Below are 20,341 nucleotides of genomic sequence, written 5' to 3'. Positions count from 1 at the left end.
ACTAGTAAATGGGCTGAATCCCACCATAATCATTATTAACATATCTAATGAAAAGTTTCAAAAACATTAATGTAAGAAAAAAAAATTAAAATTTTTATTTAAAAAAACATTACTGACTTTGTGTGTAGGATTTAGTTAATTAGACTTTAAGAGAAATAAAACTTCATTTCCAACCAAAATGTTTTTAAATGACATTTTATGCTTGTCCAATTGATCCAACAGATAACATGGATGATATCTATCATGTTCAAATAGTCACAAAAGTTGTTTTTTTTTTTTTTTTGAGCTCTTTTATTAGAGGACATTCCTTAACCACAAATATGAGCAGTGTTCAGAAAACAAACATTTAACACACATTTTAGATTAATAAGTAAACAAGTACAGTGGGTAACTAATATCATAAACAAAATGGCTATTTAGTTCTTTAACTCTTGACTGCCTAAAGAGTTCAGCCTATTTATTCAATTTTAGAATTTTGAACTCCTCTCAAAAATGAAACACTTTCTATGGTTAATTACAGGGCACATAATTACTGAAAAAATATTATTTAAAAAAAGTACATGAATACAATATTGCACCAAGTTTAATGTAAAAGCAATTTTTTTAAATCACAAGCGCATATGTTACATCCGTTTATGTTATGCTATATTTCAAGATATTGAAAAATCAAAGTTACACAAATCATACAAGTTAAAGAATTTTGAACAAAGATCACGCCATTGTTTATCCTTTGCCGTACAAAACAGATCAATTAAAATAAAATACAGTATTTTTTTAGAAGTAGGCAAGGACAAAAGTCTGTTCATGTAAATGTTAATTTGTAAGTTGAAGCATTTAACTTTTTTTTAAAAGTATAAGTGCATGCACATTTTTAACCAATACAATAAAATTAGGGAAATTAATGTTTCCTTATAAAGATTGCATTTGTTTCATAAACCTCTTATACTGGTCTCTCGCACATATGTTTATTTTACAAACAAAAAATCAATTTACAATGATTTTATACCACATACATGGATAATATATAAAAATGCATAAAGTGGCAGACAAAAGAAGTCTTTTGTAATTAACATTGAAGACGTTTGATTTCCAAGTAATTTTTTTTAAAGATTTTTAACCTTGTACTAAATTTTTAAAAAAATTATTTTCTTTAAAACTACTTTAAGGTAAAGGTGAAAAGATTGCTTGGCAGATCCAAAGAGTTTAAACCACTTACAAAATACTATTTTTAAAAGAACAATACAATACACTTATATTTCACCACTTTTTAAAAAATAGTATGTTTTGAACGCCTCAAACAACTAAAAATACTTAGCGTAACAGTTCAGAGAAATCGTCCATGACAATCCATGAGACATTTTGTTTGTACAACACTTATAAATAAATTCTTTTCGTATCTTTGACTAGAAATAAGTTCTCACTGCATGTCAGACCTTAATTAATTCACCTAGTCTAATTATATTCTGCCCATGTAGTACTAAAAAACATCAATACATACAACATGATAACATGACCTATACTATGGAGCATGAAACTCACATTAAGAAGACTGATGCACAAATCAGAAAGTACATTTAAAACAAACAAGACAGCCAACAGGATGAGAAAAAATAAACATTTTAGCAGAAATTGTGTACGCTGTAGGTACAAAAAATATGAATTACAAATTTTCAATTTAAAAAGGAATGGCAAAAAAATTTAATAAATTATGGAATTGCTGTAACAATTTGTTGCCCAACATTCAAACTTTCCAGAGGATCCTATGTATCTCCTCTAAAAAGAAATTTGTTTTACTAAATGTACAGTAAGATCCATCTAAACAACTCACACACACTCAACAATTTGATTAAGTCAAATAAGGGATGTGCTGTATAGATTCTATGATAAATATTTCTTCCAACAAGTCTGAATAACAGGGCTGCATCTTAAACAGCTTAATGTATAAACACTCACAGCAAACAATTAGCTGAAGACAAAGTTTGCAAATAAAAACATTTTCAGTTTGGAAGTTTTGGAATTAAGCACCAAGTATATAAATTGTTTGATATTTGAAAGTATTGGTTTGTACGCTGATTGTGAATCCCAGAGAACATTCCTTTTATCAAAAAAAACTTCCAGAGCTATGTAAATTGAAAAAACTTTAATTTCCACCAAAAGAAGCAATACTTTAGCTTAACAAAAAACAAATGTTTAATCAAGCCTTCACAATAAAGTCTATAAACTTACAATTTGGGATTTTATAATCATTCATACTCTTGTAGGTAGAAACATTACTTATCTATTATGACTTAGTTAATAATTATAAATCAATTTTCCGTACAAATTTTATATTGGTGGTTATAATTATTTACATGATGCTTAACTGTTATCTGGTATTACTGACAAAGAAACATAAAGTATTAGTTTAATTCTTTAATATTATTTCACATGAAGTGACTAAGCAACAGTCAAAAGTATGAATTTTTCAAAAATTTCTTTAAAAGTGGCTATTCATCATAGTTATAACATACAAATGTCTTTATACATTTAAAAGATATTGAATAAATAAAATGTATCAGACTCTGCTTGTGGATGTGCCACAGAGAATCTTAAAGCTAGAGTTGTCATCAGCACCCCTCTCTCAGGGAATAACTCATGTGATACCCAGAAGATAAGCACCCAATGTGTACAGGACTAGCTAAATGTGTACATGCTATCTGCTCTTTTATATATGCAGCATTGTATTTTGTAATACTAAACAACTAAAACAATTACCTCTTGACAGCTAGGATGATGACATAAATTACACTTAAAGATATTTACAAAGTACATTGATGAATTGTGTTTAAACAGTTTGTATGCTTAAACGATGTTCAGATACTTACTAAGAATAGTGTAAGAAAAAAAAACTATTATGATAACATGAATGTACCCTAAATGAAATAAAGGAAAACACGAAACCAAACTTGGAGGATAACTGTACACACTGTAGAAATGATTTAATTTAAACAAGTAGATTGGCCCTTTTTTAACTGCCTTAATTAAACTATGAGAAAAAAGGAAATTAAAGTGTTGTTAAAATCACTTACAAACCTCAATAGAATTTCAGTTAGATCGTGATTTTAAAAAATCATTAATTAGACAAAAAATACTAACATAAAAATGAGCCAGGAATTTTTGTACTTTACAAAGCTTTACATACTATTCCATGTAACATTCAACAAACACACAACAAACACTTAGAACAATTACTGATTATGGTCTTATTGAACAACTCTTCATATAACATTATCAGATAAAAATATACATTGTAAGCATTAAGACATATTACCAAGTTGCCAAATTAAATGCATCTCTAGCAATACTATTAAGTGTAGTTCCTTCACTATATACCAGAGTAAATCAGCCCTCTGTTCAAAGTAGCATTTGCAGAAGGGAAAAAAAGAAACAACACTGCTCATCAGGTTTTAAACTATTGCATTGCAACTACAAATAGAACAATAAGCTTTTAAGATGCCTCTGTATTAAACAGCTGAAAACTAGTGTAAACACCATCTTTATCACAGTAACAATTGATGCCTTAACTTAATGGGCTGTAGAAACTCTACAAGTAGTGAGGGACGTCTTGACCAGTAAGTAGACGGAATATTGAGGTGGGCATCGTCTTCATGTGAATCTGTAATCAAATGTAATAACAGTTGTAAGCTATGTTTTCATGTGAATATGTAATCAAATGTAATAACAGCTGTAAGATATGATTCATGTGAATCTGTAAACAAATGTAATAACAGTTGTAAGATATGTTTTCATGTGAACCTGTAATCATATGTAATAACAGTAGTAAATTAGAACAGAATTAAAAAGTTTTAATTGGAATAAGTTACTTATTGAAGGTTTTTGTTTTCAATTGGACCCAGAATCTCAGAGATTTTACCTAGAACCACCAAGGTCAACAGCCCTGTCTAAATATCTGGAGGATAACAGCTGTATCTAAATGTAAATAAAATGTACCCACCTCTCCCACAGAGCTGGCCAAAAGAGTGACAATTTTCTCATGTGGGACAGCCACCACACTCTGGTTGTTGATCTCAATAATTCTATGCCCCACTCTTACGCCTCCACGCTCAGCAATGCCTCCCCTAAGCAGACTGCAAATCTGGTCAAAATAAAAGTAAGGTGCTGTTTATAGAATTTAAAATACACCAATGTTTATACTTGAGCATAATATTTGTAATCAAGAGCTAAATATTGAATTTAGTGTCATCTAGACCTGCCTTACTAATCTAATGTGTGTGTAAACTCATGTTACCTATCTAATATCTATATAAATTTGTAATAATTTACACAATGAGGTTAAAGATATATTGCAACAGTTTGAAAACAAAGCCCAATACAGAAATCTTATACAATTTAAAATGTATGAAAATAGTCACAAAACTTCACTGTATGTCATGGATGTAATCCACCTATTTTGATTTTCAAATATCAGCTTATGCATAGGATTTAGTCAAGCAATTAGGCCTTGATATATGACCCCTCTTCCTATTATACAACAGGGGTACAAATAATGGATTGGCATTTAAATTGATTATCAGAACCCTGATTGTAAGGTAACAAAGTTTCCCCTCAATAAATGTAATGATTTATCATTTATATTTTTAATATTACATTACATAGCTGCTTGTATGACATATTTGTAGTAGCGTTCTAATACTACTATAATAGACACATTCAACAATGCATAACAGGAACTACACTTTTTATTTTACTGCCTCCATTTTTTTTTCTCTATTTTGTATTCCACCCATGACATGAACAAAGGCATGTAAATCCAGACATTCAGTTAAAGTTAAATTAATTTTTTAGAGAAATTCTACACATTTCTAAACCAATAACAACCTATGACTCTGCTCTGGACACTATCATCAAACTATTTTTAAATGAAGTGAAGTAAGTCCTAAACCTTAAGGCCCGAAAATGGGGATGGATCGGACACACGTTAAGAAAAGAAAAAGAAAACATCGCAAAACAAGCATTGGACTGGAATCCCCAGGGGAAAAGGAGGGTGGGCCGGCCAAAGAAAACATGGAAGAGAACGGTTGAGGAAGAGGCAAAAACAGCTGGGCTCTCATGGGCACAGATCATAGGAGCAGCCCAAAACCGAGTCCACTGGAGATGTGTGGTTGCAGCCCTTTGCTCCCCAGGGGCCATAAAGGAGTGATGATGATGATGATGAAGTCCTAAACCACTTCCTACTTACCACTCCATTCTGGACACTAAATCCCAGCTGATACTTGACATCTGGCCTCTTGATTAACACCTCAACAACTGGTGGACATGGGACAACAGTCAGCTTTACAACAGTTTGTGAGCGAGATGCCTGTCAAATAAGTTCATCATTCTGTTAATGCTCATCTCATTACAAATGACAAAACATTTTACAGAGACAACAAAAAGGCTTGGATAAGGGTTACTTTAGTTGTATGGAAGAGGAGGATGACTTGAGATAAGCAACCTGCCAACCTCTCTAACTACACAGTGGCAGCCATCTTTATAGGGTTGTCCTCTATATCATGTCTTTTGATTTTTTCTTCATTGGCTCTGTGGATTTTAGGTGATGGTCTGTCTCTGGTAGCTGGCTTCCTCAGTGTATGGTCAATTTAAATTTCATCCTCAGCAGGTCATTACTGTGTTAGCTGCCACTCCAGTAGGTCATTACTGTGTTAGCTGCTACTCTAGAAGGTCATTACTGTGTTAGCTGCCACTCCAGCAGGTCATTACTGTGTTAGCTGCTACTCTAGTAGGTCATTACTGTAAGCTGCCACTCCAGCAGGTCATTACTGTAAGCTGCCACTCCAGCAGGTCATTACTGTGTTAGCTGCCACTCCAGCAGGTCATTACTGTGTTAGCTGCCACTCCAGCAGGTCATTACTGTAAGCTGCCACTCCAGCAGGTCATTACTGTAAGCTGCCACTCCAGCAGGTCATTACTGTAAGCTGCCACTCCAGTAGGTCATTACTGTGTTAGCTGCTACTCTAGTAGGTCATTACTGTGTTAGCTGCCACTCCAGCAGGTCATTACTGTAAGCTGCCACTCCAGCAGGTCATTACTGTGTTAGCTGCCACTCCAGCAGGCCATTACTGTGTCAAGTGCTACTCCAGCAGGTCATTACTGTGTTAGCTGCCACTCCAGCAGGTCATTACTATGTTAGCTGCCACTCCAGCAGGTCATTACTATGTTAGCTGCCACTCCAGCAGGTCATTACTATGTTAGCTGCCACTCCAGCAGGTCATTACTATGTTAGCTGCCACTCCAGCAGGTCATTAATATGTTAGCTGCCACTCCAGCAGGTCATTAATATGTTAGCTGCCACTCCAGCAGGTCATTACTATGTTAGCTGCCACTCCAGCAGGTCATTACTATGTTAGCTGTCACTCCAGCAGGTCATTACTATGTTAGCTGCCACTCCAGCAGGTCATTACTGTGTTAGCTGCCACTCCAGCAGGTCATTACTGTGTTAGCTGCCACTCCAGCAGGTCATTACTATGTAAGCTGCCACTCCAGCAGGTCATTACTATGTTAGCTGCCACTCCAGCAGGTCATTACTGTGTTAGCTGCCACTCCAGCAGGTCATTACTATGTTAGCTGCCACTCCAGCAGGTCATTAATGTGTTAGCTGCCACTCCAGCAGGTCATTAATGTGTTAGCTGCCACTCCAGTAGGTCATTACTGTGTTAGCTGCCACTCCAGCAGGTCATTACTGTGTTAGCTGCCACTCCAGCAGGTCATTACTGTGTTAGCTGCCACTCCAGCAGGTCATTACTATGTTAGCTGCCACTCAAGCAGGTCATTAATGTGTTAGCTGCCACTCCAGCAGGTCATTAATGTGTTAGCTGCCACTCCAGTAGGTCATTACTGTGTTAGCTGCCACTCCAGTAGGTCATTACTGTGTTAGCTGCCACTCCAGCAGGCCATTACTGTGTTAGCTGTCACTCCAGTAGGTCATTACTGTGTTAGCTGCCACTCCAGCAGGTCATTACTGTGTTAGCTGCCACTCCAGTAGGTCATTACTGTGTTAGCTGCCACTCCAGCAGGCCATTACTGTGTTAGCTGTCACTTAAGTAAATATTTCCTGTACTGCTTTTTTAAAAATACTGAATGGTAGATCAATTCAAGTTCCAGTTTTTAATTGCATGAAGACTATCTTACTTTACATCTCCTTATATTTATATCTAAGCTTTGTGTAGGTACTTCCCTTCAAGTCTTATAGGAGTGTTGTTGGTTGATTATACATTTATCTATACAGATGTTGAGACATATGTTGCATTAATATGTAGTTCTCTTATGCTTAAGTTTTAGGTAAATGTAAGTTTAACCTGTAGCCAGTTATATAAGCAGACTACTTGCCTTGATGTAAGTCTGGCAAGCTGACAATGGGAGCCCGACCAAGCTGATCCCATTGATAGAAATAATCTGATCCCCAATGTTGAGCTGACCACATCGGGCAGCAGGTCCTGTGGGCAACATGTTAGCCAGGACAACGGTTGGAACCATAGAACCCCAGCCAGACTCCACAATCACCACACCCAACGGCTCGTTCTTTGACTTGGGCACAATCACCTGCAAATAAGATATCAAACTCTTATTACAACTATTTTTCAACATTTGTATTTCTTGTTTACGAAAATGTAACTGTTATTCTTATAAATTCAAAGCATTTAATTTTCTTTAATACCCAAGTATGACTTTGTATTTTTGATCCATTTATTACTTAGACACATCTTAAAATGATCTCAATATCAGACCCTCTAATTATCAGTCTTTATTATAAACATGTAAAATACTCATATACTTACAAGTAGCCAGCATAGAGATTTACTATAGCTAAAAGCTACTTAAATACCACGGAAAAATGTTTAAGAAAAAACTCACCTCCTTGTGAAAATCCTTGTTTGCAAAGAGATTAAGCTCCTCGCCATATATCTCTTGTTGGTTGAGCACATCTTGGTAGTCCATCTCTTTGAGTAGGCCGGGATCTTCGATGCCATTGGCCTTGAGGAACTCCAGGTATGCCACCTGGAATGCTTGACCGATTGACTGGGCAATGAGTTGGGCCTGAGGAGTAACAACAAAAGTATCAACATTAATTATGCAGATGAAAGGATTACTAAGTCAGAGAAAGTAAAGGGTGACCCTATCCCATCATCCATTTCTGCCCACAGAAATAGGTTTACTCTTCTTCACCTGTCATAGATAATGTCCATCACCTTTTGAGGTGACAACAACTTTTAATATTCATACATTTTGACAGATATTGCTGTCTGGAAAATGTGAACAAAATGCATAAAAATGCCTAACATTGAATTTAATTTAATTGTTTTAATCAATTTCTATTCTAAAAGTATGGCTTAATTTAACATGTACAAAATAAACACGCCAACAAATAGAATGAAGCATTTTTTTTCTAACAGAAAATTACAAATTGTTGAGGAAGCACTTTGCCGGCAATATTTGTAATAGTTTCAACCTGCGTGCGACTGAGAGGGGGGGGGGGGGTAATGTGTTTGGCTTCAAGCGGGAGTGAGGGATATTGTTATGTTAATGACAACTAATTGTGAGCGATATAGCTCGTTTATCAGGCAATGGGCATAATACCATGATCCATAATTTATTGCACGTCAATTAGTGAAATGTAAAAAAAATTTGGCTTTTCTTTTTAATTGAAGGATATCTAAATCTAGTTAATATACATTATTTCTCATCTAGCAGGCGAGCTAAGCCTTTAAGAGTCGTACAAATGTATAAAAGGCAGCGTATAGAATACCCAGTGCACGCCTACAAGGTCATTGTTTTCGTCTCAACTACACACGGCAGCAGGCCGTTAACATCATCCCCGTCAACTGGCTACATTGTATCACCGCTGCCGCTATACGTCACCGTCAACTGGCTACATTGTATCACCGCTGATACTATAAGTCACCGTCAACTGACTACATTGTATCACCGCTACCACTATAAGTCACCCTCAACTGGCTACATTGTATCACCACTATAAGTCACCGTCAACTGGCTACATTGTATCACCGCTGCCGCTATACGTCACCGTCAACTGGCTACATTGTATCACCACTATAAGTCACCGTCAACTGGCTACATTGTATCACCGCTGCCGCTATACGTCACCGTCAACTGGCTACATTGTATCACCACTATAAGTCACCGTCAACAGGCTACATTGTATCACCGCTTCCACTATACGTCACCGTCAACTGGCTACATTGTATCACCACTATAAGTCACCGTCAACTGGCTACATTGTATCACCACTATGAGTCACCGTCACCTGGCTACATTGTATCACCGCTGCCACTATAAGTCACGGTCAACTGGCTACATTGTATCACCGCTGCCACTATAAGTCACGGTCAACTGGCTACATTGTATCACCGCTGCCACTATAAGTCACCGTCAACTGGCTACATTGTATCACCGCTGCCACTATACGTCACCGTCAACTGGCTACATTGTATCACCGCTGCCGCTAAAAGTCACCGTCAACTGGCTACATTGTATCACCGCTGCCACTATAAGTCACCGTCAACTGGCTACATTGTATCACCACTATAAGTCACCGTCAACTGGCTACATTGTATCACCGCTTCCGCTATACGTCACCGTCAACTGGCTACATTGTATCACCGCTGCTACTATAAGTCACCGTCAACTGGCTACATTGTATCACCGCTGCCGCTATACGTCACCGTCAACTGGCTACATTGTATCACCGCTGCCGCTAAAAGTCACGGTCAACTGGCTACATTGTATCACCGCTGCTACTATAAGTCACCGTCAACTGGCTACATTGTATCACCGCTGCCGCTAAAAGTCACGGTCAACTGGCTACATTGTATCACCACTGCCACTATAAGTCACCGTCAACACTATTCCCATTAATTATTTCCTGTAGATTTCGCAGCCTGTGCAGTACACGTCACAGCATTCTATTTTTATCCAGACCGTTGGATCACGTGGTCTTGTGTAACATCTGATTGAGAGCAGCAACTATTTATGTTAGTAAGAAACTGCCCGAGCTGTTGAGTAGTGCTCAGCGGTGTGGCCTATCAGTATCAAACGATATGTTGCGGTTGATTGGTGTTTGGCGGCGTATGGACAATGGTCGGCGGTTTGTGACAGGCTGTAAAATGTGACAGGCTGTAAAATGTGACAGGCTGTAAAATGTGACAGGCTGTAAAATGTGACAGGCTGTAAAATGTGACAGGCTGTAAAATGTGACAGGCTGTAAAATGTGACAGGCTGTAAAATGTGACAGGCTGTAAAATGTGACAGGCTGTAAAATGTGACAGGCGGTAAAATGTGACAGGCTGTAAAATGTGACAGGCTGTAAAATGTGACAGGCTGTAAAATGTGACAGGCGGTAAAATGTGACAGGCGGTAAAATGTGACAGGCTGTAAAATGTGACAGGCTGTAAAATGTGACAGGCTGTAAAATGTGACAGGCTGTAAAATGTGACAGGCTGTAAAATGTGACAGGCTGTAAAATGTGACAGGCGGTAAAATGTGACAGGCTGTAAAATGTGACAGGCTGTAAAATGTGACAGGCGGTAAAATGTGACAGGCGGTAAAATGTGACAGGCTGTAAAATGGGACAGGCTGTAAAATGTGACAGGCGGTAAAATGTGACAGGCTGTAAAATGTGACAAGCTGTAAAATGTAACAGAGGGGGTGGGGGAGCTGTTAACAAATGTGTCATCACATGACGTGTTTGCTGCTACTTCGTATAGTTAAACTCGCTCAAATAATGTACTTTTTAAAAAATAAACGACAGCACAAGAAGTCTACTTTTCTGATTCTAATCTTTATCAAATGAGTGAATCGCTGTAGGCTGTGAGAATTCAAATTAATTAACACTTGGTTATGATTAATGCAGGATGGGCTGGGGAAGGGGGGGGGGAATCGGAACGCGTAGAATTTTTTTTCCACGAACTTACCTATTAACATTGTTAGATGTAAGTGTATGGTGGAGTGAACACTTTCTGTTACTGGATTATCTGGGGCTACCCGAGTATCTTAGGGTTTTACTATAATTATACATTATATAATAGTACTACTTAGTACATTGGCATACGTAGCGGGGAGCTTAAAATAAAGTTGTGGGGGATTTTTTTTTAATCCCTGTACGACATTTTAAAAATCCAGTTTTTAGTCTACCATTTAATTCAATAGAGGAATATTGAGGACGTGCATCAGGAAATATAGAGAGCTGTAATGACGGCGGCCGTAGCAGATTGAACTCGGTTTTGATTGAATTCATCAACAGCCAAACTCGAGGATGGCTGGCGTGTTGACACAGGACACACGTCGGCAGACGATGGGAGCCACAAAGGATGCTGAGAGGGACGTGTGTAAAGATTAAGGGAAATATAGGAGTGGTAGACTTGCTTGTTTTAACAGCTTTTCGGGTTTGTGGGTCGCTGGTGGCTGGGTTGACAGGATGCTGGGTTGGCTGGTTATTAGGTTGGATAGTTGGTTAAATAAAATTACAATAAAAGCTACAATGTCCGCTTCTTCGTCTGCGAGTGAGGTTTGTGGTAAAATATTGCAACTTAGCTTTGCAACAATTTACTTCGAAATTTCCATATTCAGTCGATTCCGATGACAACGCAAAAATATTTCATATTCAATGTAGTTAGCAATTTAATTATTCATAAAAAAGTGTCGACTCGAGAGCGTTAGGCTTGAAAAAAACAAATAATTAGTTTCACATAGATCTATAAACCGATTTTTAAAAAAAAACGTTTTCTAAGCGCAAAAATATATATATATATATATATATATATATATATATATATATATATATATATATATATATATATATATATATATATATATATATATATATATATATATATATATATATATATATATTATTAAAAATAAAGCGTTGGTTGCAAAATTATTTGAAAATATTTTTGGATTTATTTTTACCACATCTAAGCTGAAGAAAGTTTATGCTTATTTTCTCATTTTCAGTTTATTCAAAAGCTTATTATTATAAAGGTGTTTCTACTTGATTTATTGCGATTTCAGCAACCAATACCGTAATATATTTAAAGCATTTTAACTCAAAATAAAAGTATAATCTTGTACGGACTTTTGATAATAACTTTTGATAAAACTTAAAAACAAAGCTACGCAGATCAATTTGCGCAGAAAAACTTTACTTAGTTGTAGACTTCTAAACACGAATTACTAGATTCTAAATCCTCTAAATGATCATCATTTCAATGAAAACTACAACACGATATGATTTCGCTTTCTTAATATGAATCATTACCTTACGGTGGAACACTTGAGGAGATGCATGCGTCAAGTTCACATGGGACAGGCGTCAAAGCGCTGTAATTGACGGGTAAGCACGGGGGATGTGCTAGCGACCAAGGGACCCCAACTTGTGCAGCGTCCCACTCCATGAGGCCGTATTTAGTTTCCCGGTACCTGGACACGACCCCACGATCCCCCACGGCAAACATTGCAGCTTGCGTGCGCCACATTCCGGCCTGCCTCCTCGAAATTTGGTCAAGATCAAGGGAGGATCAGCCGTGGCCGCTCGCAGGGGGAAAACTGTATTGTGCCGGAGTGTCAACACTAATGTCCGGCACAAAGTTGGGATTTGGTGGTCAACGCGATGCATGACCAGATACTGATTCTAATGGACTTCAGGGATCAGGCATTCAAAAGTAGTAGATACAGACTCATTCAAGAGAAACGTCAGATCTTAATTGCCAGCTGTTAGGTCAATTAACTTAACACGGCCTTTATAACATAGCTCCTATTAACAGTGTAGTGTACATATGGTCAACAGCAGTTATTCAGATACACATCTTTAAGCATATATATAAAATTATATTATATATATATATATATATATATATATATATATATATATATATATATATATATATATATATATATATATATTCATACATACATACAACATGCAAGGAATAATGTACTACGACGTTTGATGGCTGCATCAGTGAAAACTAACATTAAAAATAGATTTTAAATGTATATGACTCATTATTTTTCTCATCAAGAACAAGACGCAGACAAAACTTATATGCAATACTAATTACAATTTAATTCTTAATTTTAAAAAAAAACTCTTAAAACTGAACCACTAATGTAGAGCTTAAAAAAAAGAGCCCAGACTATTTCATGGGAAACTAACTCGACTATTTGATTTCAGCTTAACGATCTCCTAGGAATGCTTAATTATTGGACTGAACCAACGTAACAGTAAAAAAATCAGCATTGGCGGCTTTAACTATTTGCTCACATCATCAGAGGAGGGGAAAACGGTAGAACACATTACGTGAGTTCAGCGTCACCCGATGTGGGAACACGTGTGTCAGTGAGTGTTTGTGTGTTAATGCGTAGACTAATAGAGAAACTGACCACTAGGTCACAGTGTTTTATTTACACTGTGTAGTTAGAGACCGTTTTACACGGTGTAGCTAGAGACAGATTTACAGAGTCAGTGTGCTTTTGAAACACACGTCATATAAAGACCGTGATGTCACAAAACGCAAGCAGGTGACTCACACACACAGCCCTGAGTGAATCCTGTATTAAATTATCTACACGTGTGTTATGGATGTGAGCTGAACGTATACACATTAACAAATGTTAATCAGTTGTGAAGACATGTGTGTTTGAGACCATCCGTTTACCAACCAGCATAACGTTACAGTTTTCACCGCCACTAAACATTGGGGTGAGCAGATTAGCCGGGAGGGTGGGTGGGGAGGTTTCTGTCGCCCTGCATCCAGTAACGCCCCAACCGTTAGATCTACGGTAATTGTATTAACAAAACCAATAACCTTCCAAAGCAGCTAGTTTTCCCCTTCCAATATGTGCTCGTGGGTTTTCAATATAAAAAAAAAGATTTAATCAGCGATCTTGATCTGTACAAGCGTGACTAGCCACGGGCACGCTGGCATGGGGAGTTGGGGGGGGGGGGGGGGGGGGGTCTTAATGTGTAGATGGATAAAACCAATTTTGACACAGACAAATGTTTTCTGTGCTTTAGATGCATAAAACAAATCTTGACACAGACTAATGATTCCTGTGTTTGGCTGATCCAGAGTGACCTTTAAGTTCAACGTTTAGAAACTCACTACCAACAGCAGCTCCCCGACAATGATAATTTTAGATCAATTTAAACAAACAGAAAACATTGCCCCCAAGACTTTAAACTGGTAAAGCCCCCCCCCCCCCCCCCCCCCCATCAAACCGTGTCCAGCAAGATTCTGAAGACACACACACCCACGCCGTTGAGTGTCTAGATAAACAACTTCATTACAATATAGCTATTAAAAAAAGTATAACTAACCTTTTCTCCATCAAAAAACCTGTTTCAGATTGCTAGTCGAGCGGCATTAGGGCTCACAACATGCTGCGCTTTAAAGTGTTTTCATTCATATTTTATTGATATCTTCGGCCACGTACTGTTTCCTCTTGATTTTAGAGGCGATTTCCCCCTCCCCTTCCTCGGAACTATACAGCGGTTCGAGCGAAACGAGGGGAAACAATAACGCCGATCAATATCTAACGATTGATACTCGCTTTTAAACTTCAAAGTCACAACTTAAGGCAAGCGTAACTGTGTTGCTGGCATATATTAGGTTAAATTCTCTCCTGTGCTCAAGTTTGTTTATTGTATGTTGACGCGAGGATATGGATTATTGGGAATCTGGAGTGGCTCCGATCAGTATCGAAAAACGAGCGATTCCAAAATACTTGCAATGACTTCGATACAGAAGGGGGAGAGGGGTCCTGGAGTAGCTTTAATTAGAATCGAGAAGTGAGCGATTCCAACAAACGTGGAGCTAATTTCAGACAACACTAGAATGGATATAATGTGTGTTGTTGTTGTTTTTTTCACCCACTCACGTAGTTTATCTATTATTTTGAAAGCCGTAAAACAACTAGTCTCATCTAATCTATTCCTGTTTAAAAAGATTATACCGGCAACCAATTACAATTCATACTCTTCGTCTTTTTTTTTCAAGCACTGTTATTATTTTCGTTCAGTAGTGTATGGGCGAAAGACACAATGCTCTACCGCCCAAAAAGGGCTTTTGACCAGCTACACAACCATTCTCCTCTTGGACTTGTCCGCGGTCTTCTTTTAGTCATAACTTGACCACACACTTATATATACATCATTTTATATGCACACACAAATGTATGCTGCTCCGTCCAAGAGACGTCTCTTGCAGACTTTTTTTTATCCGAGGGGGAGCACTTGAAACAGACTTAATTCTTCGGGGGGATAACTTAACTACCCCCTCCCACCACCACCACCACCACCACCGAAGAGTGGCCCATAATAAACACGTCCTACTATTATAAACACGTCCTACTATTATAAACACGTCCTACTATTATAAACACGCCCTACTATTATAAACACGCGCTACTATTATAAACACGCGCTACTATTATAAACACGCCCTACTATTATAAACACGTCCTACTATTATGAACACGTCCTACTATTATAAACACGTCCTACTATTATAAACACGTCCTACTATTATAAACAAGTTCTACTATTATAAACACGTCAAACTATTATAAACACGTCAAACTATTATAAACACGTCCTACTATTATAAACACGTCCGACTATTATAAACACGTCCTACTATTATAAACACGTCCTACTATTATAAACACGTCCTACTATTATAAACACGTCCTACTATTATAAACACGTCCTACAATTATAAACACGTCACACAACCATCACGCCACACGACATCCAAGACGACCACCACTGAGCCGTCAAAGACAGGAAACGCTGTCTACTAAAACAAAGGGCAGGAACCATTAGCTCTCACTACATTATGCTATCATAGTTTATGACATCTATTGTGATCGTGAAGGGGAGAATCGACCTAGAGCACAGCCAATCTATACACAGAAACGTGTTGTTTCTTGCTGTGCCTCTTGTCTCATTTATCATTAGTTCAGCCAGACAATTATAACAGATGAAAATGTATGTGATGTTTTAAACACAAAATCTAAAAGTAAAAGCTTAAAAATGGTTTTTAAGTATTTTTTTTATCCCAGTATAAGAAAAATACAAAAGGCTGAAGTATCTTCAAAATTCAATTTCAAAAACATTTTCTTTAACCGTCTGAAAAATGATATCCCTGAGTCCTCCCAGCTCAGATGGTACCTGACTCACATTTACAGGCAGCTTGGCATACTGCTAACCACACTATCCCTTCATAAGCCAATGTCACTGAAACAAGTGCACTCTACTTCACCTGCCCAAATATTTTTTACGGACAACTCCAAATATAAATAGATATAATTGTATTAGTGCCAATCTAACATTTTAATTATTTAAATGACCATTGTAAGCTATCACAAAATGTCTGAAAAATAGGTTATGTCACATATGGTACATTTTTACTTTCTCGTATATACGAAGTATAGAGAAAGTCTTGTAATCGTGCAAAAAAAAATCGAGATTTTTACAAATCTCGACGTTTCACACCTCACTGATACGGAAAAACATAATTTTGCAATCTTGTCCGTATGTCTGTGTGTCTGTCTGTGTGTCTGTCTGTGTGTCTGTCTGTCTGTCCGTGTGTAAACACGATAACTTGAGTACCGTTACAGCTAGGTTGATGAAATTTCATATATAAGTATTTAATCAAAATCGTAGATCCGTATCAACTTTTGAGCGATTTCCGATAACCGGAAGTGGTACTTTTCCTACTTTGAATTTTTCAAAAGCCTATAACTTGAGTACTATTTCAGATAGATAAATGAAATTTCATACGTAGGTAAAAGATCTAATTCTCTACCTTCTATTAAATTTTGAGTCATTTCCGTTGACTGGAAGTAGTACTTTACGCTACTTCCGATTTCTCAAAAAACTAATGTAAATTTTAAAAGTAATAATAATATTGTGCACTATTATGCGCTTTTTTATTTGGCGTTCACTTGGTGTGCAATTAATTTGTCTACGAGATTTTATTCTATTTTTAAAACTTTAAGTATTTAAAATGGATTAAAAATCATGTCTATAGCCCGAGTTCCCATCCCCTGTTATTTTATATAAGAATATTCGAGAAAGTTTAGGGGAGATCACTCCCGGTTTATTTATTACACTGAAAAACTGTAGTAGCATCCAAACATAGATTATGGCGCTAAATTATATAGCTCCAAAATCTTGAATGTCATACATGTAACTGAAAAAAAAAATTCTGCTAACCTCACTGTCATTGGGGGGGACAGTGAGTTCAATTGCCATATACTAACACCCTTCTTCCACCCCCATGAAGTGTATCTAGAAACTTTTCTGGAGATGTAATTTACCATAAAGAAAATCTCTTCAAAACAAACACCACACCGTAGGTGTCAAAGGTGTACAGGGAAATTGAGAGATATTTTGGGATAAAATAATATCAGAGAATTTAAAACCTGAAAAACCTTTTGTACGACATTTAGTTCACTTGGTGAAACTACTAAATTGTTTATAAAATACTAAAACATTGACATGCAAGTTCTGTTTTTTTTTAATTTGAACCAAGTGAACTAAATTTTTTGCAGAGAACATATATCAAAAGCAGTTGTAATCAGCAAAGAAGGAAGCAACTTACCTCATCAGACTCAAAGACGTGACAGAGAATCTTGGCTTGTCTCCTGCGTCTTCCCAGCACATCGTCCGGGCTGGTTATAAGTCGGCGTCTTGCCATGATAACCAGGATGTCGCCAATATCAGCTATGTAGGATATCGTTCGCAGGGAATGATCCATCATTATTTCCTGAACAAATGCAAAAATTGTTATTTTGCATGACCAAGCCATCCTATGAAATATCTACAATCCAAATATGAACTACCCCATAAGTATTTAAGTAATATATATATGTATATATATATATATATATATATATATATATATATATATATATATATATATATATATATATATATACACACACACACACACACACAATTATTTTTTCAAGTGCAAAGATTTGTACTAACTAACCTGTAAATCTGTATTGAGAACCATTATTTTTTCAGTTGAAACAAAAAGATCAACATCAGTACTTGGCTGATTTTCACCCTCTGGAGCCTGCAAATGATCAAGCAAATAACAAAAATCATAGCAATATATTAGGATTTTCCAAACTGATATAATGGCTCAAAACCTGAAATCTAAAATATTCACAATATATCACTATTTAGTTATTAGATATATTGGTTGAAGTACAAAATCCTCCGATTGGTATATTAATATTATTAAAATTAATAATGGAATGTAGATCAACCTTTCGTTACAAAATCTTACATGATCTAAAAACTTGTTTAGGTAATAATGTTCAACAAATAAATGTCAACAATGTCATTATACACATCCACTATTTTATACATTTACAATGAAATCTCAGTAATAATGTATTCTTAATTTAAAACTTTTAGCTATAAAAAGTTATAAAAACAGTAATATTAAAATCGTAGTGTTCATATAGTTTGTTTATAATTTTGTTTTCCATAGTAAAATTGATAGTGGCAAGAAGAAAGGGTGTGACTGGATGAGATAAAATTAGCAATTTACTGCTGATATAATTAACAAATAGAACAATAAAGTTTTTAATTAAAATGCAAATGGTGTTTGGCCTATAATAATTTAAAATATTTGATGATAAAATGGAAACTTCAATGAATACTTGAGGAACACTGTATAGAGAAAACATAGCTATTTGTAAAAATAAATGTGACTAATCACTAAATAAAACTGACAAGAAACAAAAAATTTTAAAAGATTTAACAAAAAAGATCTGGCGAACACTCATGCTTTGGTAAAAGATAAAAGGGGGACAACCAATGGCTAGATTTTTTTTTAAAGTGCACATTGTTACATCAAGGGCTATAAAAATATTCTGCATTGATTTTACTTAATTTATTTCTTAATGCTAACTTCTGCAAGCACAGTAAAACATTGGCATATTGGTGTGACCAAATAAATATAAATAAGCTCTACATTAATTTTTTTTTTAAAGAATGTGAAAACATAATAACATAATTACTGCAAAAGCTTACATAGTGTGTTTCAATACTGCAGATAATGATGGCCTAGAAACTATTACATGAATGGATTGTGTCTTAGCAAGTTCAACATGCAAGACTTCTTTAAACATATCCATTTCTGCCCTCAACTGAGACTTGTGTTAACAGTTGCTATTGAGAATTAGCTGGTCCATGTTAAGTTTGCTATGCCAGTTCTTCACATTTATTACAAACCCCATTGTTAATAAGAGCAGCCGGATTGAAATAAGAAAATATACATCTAACTGTAAACGTGTAGAGAATAAATAAAGACAATTAATTTACTATACAACATGTATATAATCCTCTAGTTATAGCTACATTTTTATAACCAATTATAATTGTTACAATAGTCCTTAAATTGTAAGATTGGTGAACACAATATACTTTTTAAAACGAGAAATTTAAGTAAAATTCCTTGGATGAAAAAGAGTATAAGTAGTTGATCCCCTTGCTGTGCTAAAAAAAATTTAAAAAAAAAACTAATCTAGCTTGGACCCTTGTGTTACAATGGTTGTGTTTTTAAAAATATTACTTCTAATTTAGTTTTAATTTAATAATTATGTCTATAGCTTTTAACATTCTTTTACTATAATTGAAGCCATTTTAAAAATTTTCACATCAAACATTTTCAAGCAAATAATATATTACACAAGCCATTATAGTTGTAAAAACACTAATATATAAATAAAATAAAAGTGTGCATGATAGTAAATAACATCCATATAAATATCACGGGGTACCTGAAAGTGCTCTCCGAAATGTAAAACTCCTAACGTCTGAAATATTCACAATTTTATGATTAATAATAATATCCCTGCACTTTATTTCATCCTTAAAATTTTACATTGAAAGACTTCTACAATTACACCAAATCTAAAATCTAACAGCTTATTGTAGCAATACAAAAATGTACTTGACTAGCATGTTACATTAAAATATAGCCAGGCAAAAATATAAAATAAAAACAAAATGTTGTATAAAAAAAAAATTTAGTATTTCATTTACTTTAAAAATTAAAAGTGTGCGAACTAGTAAAAATATTTTAAACAATTTTTGTTTAAATAGTATTAAGACATTAACACATTTATATTGAGAGTTAAGCAATTAAATAAAATATCCCTGACAATTGTTCCTGTCAAAAAAAAGGTGCTTTGGTCAAGTTCCACAGAGAAGCTTTTTTAAAAATGTGCAAATATTACA

The 20,341-nt window shown here is 35.7% G+C and overlaps 1 protein-coding gene across 1 annotated transcript; it reads right to left on the bottom strand.

The window, feature by feature from the left end:
* Positions 1-113: 113 nt before the first annotated feature.
* On the bottom strand, positions 114-20,007 carry LOC131957359 (protein lin-10). The gene is made up of 8 exons (XM_059322099.1): positions 19,882-20,007; positions 18,078-18,164; positions 17,685-17,849; positions 7,912-8,094; positions 7,387-7,599; positions 5,240-5,359; positions 3,995-4,135; positions 114-3,655 (listed from the first exon to the last, which is right to left on the bottom strand). The coding sequence occupies exons 2-8, from the start codon at positions 18,099-18,101 to the stop codon at positions 3,584-3,586; spliced, it is 918 nt and encodes a 305-aa protein (XP_059178082.1). The 5' UTR covers positions 18,102-18,164; positions 19,882-20,007; the 3' UTR covers positions 114-3,583.
* Positions 20,008-20,341: the final 334 nt, after the last annotated feature.

This window comes from Physella acuta, unplaced genomic scaffold (genome assembly GCF_028476545.2).
Source record: "Physella acuta isolate Inbredline_101_S28 unplaced genomic scaffold, ASM2847654v3 ptg001235l, whole genome shotgun sequence".
Taxonomy (NCBI): Eukaryota; Metazoa; Mollusca; class Gastropoda; family Physidae; genus Physella; species Physella acuta.
Note: the sequence above shows the minus strand (reverse complement) of the source record. Positions and strands in the feature narration are given on the sequence as shown.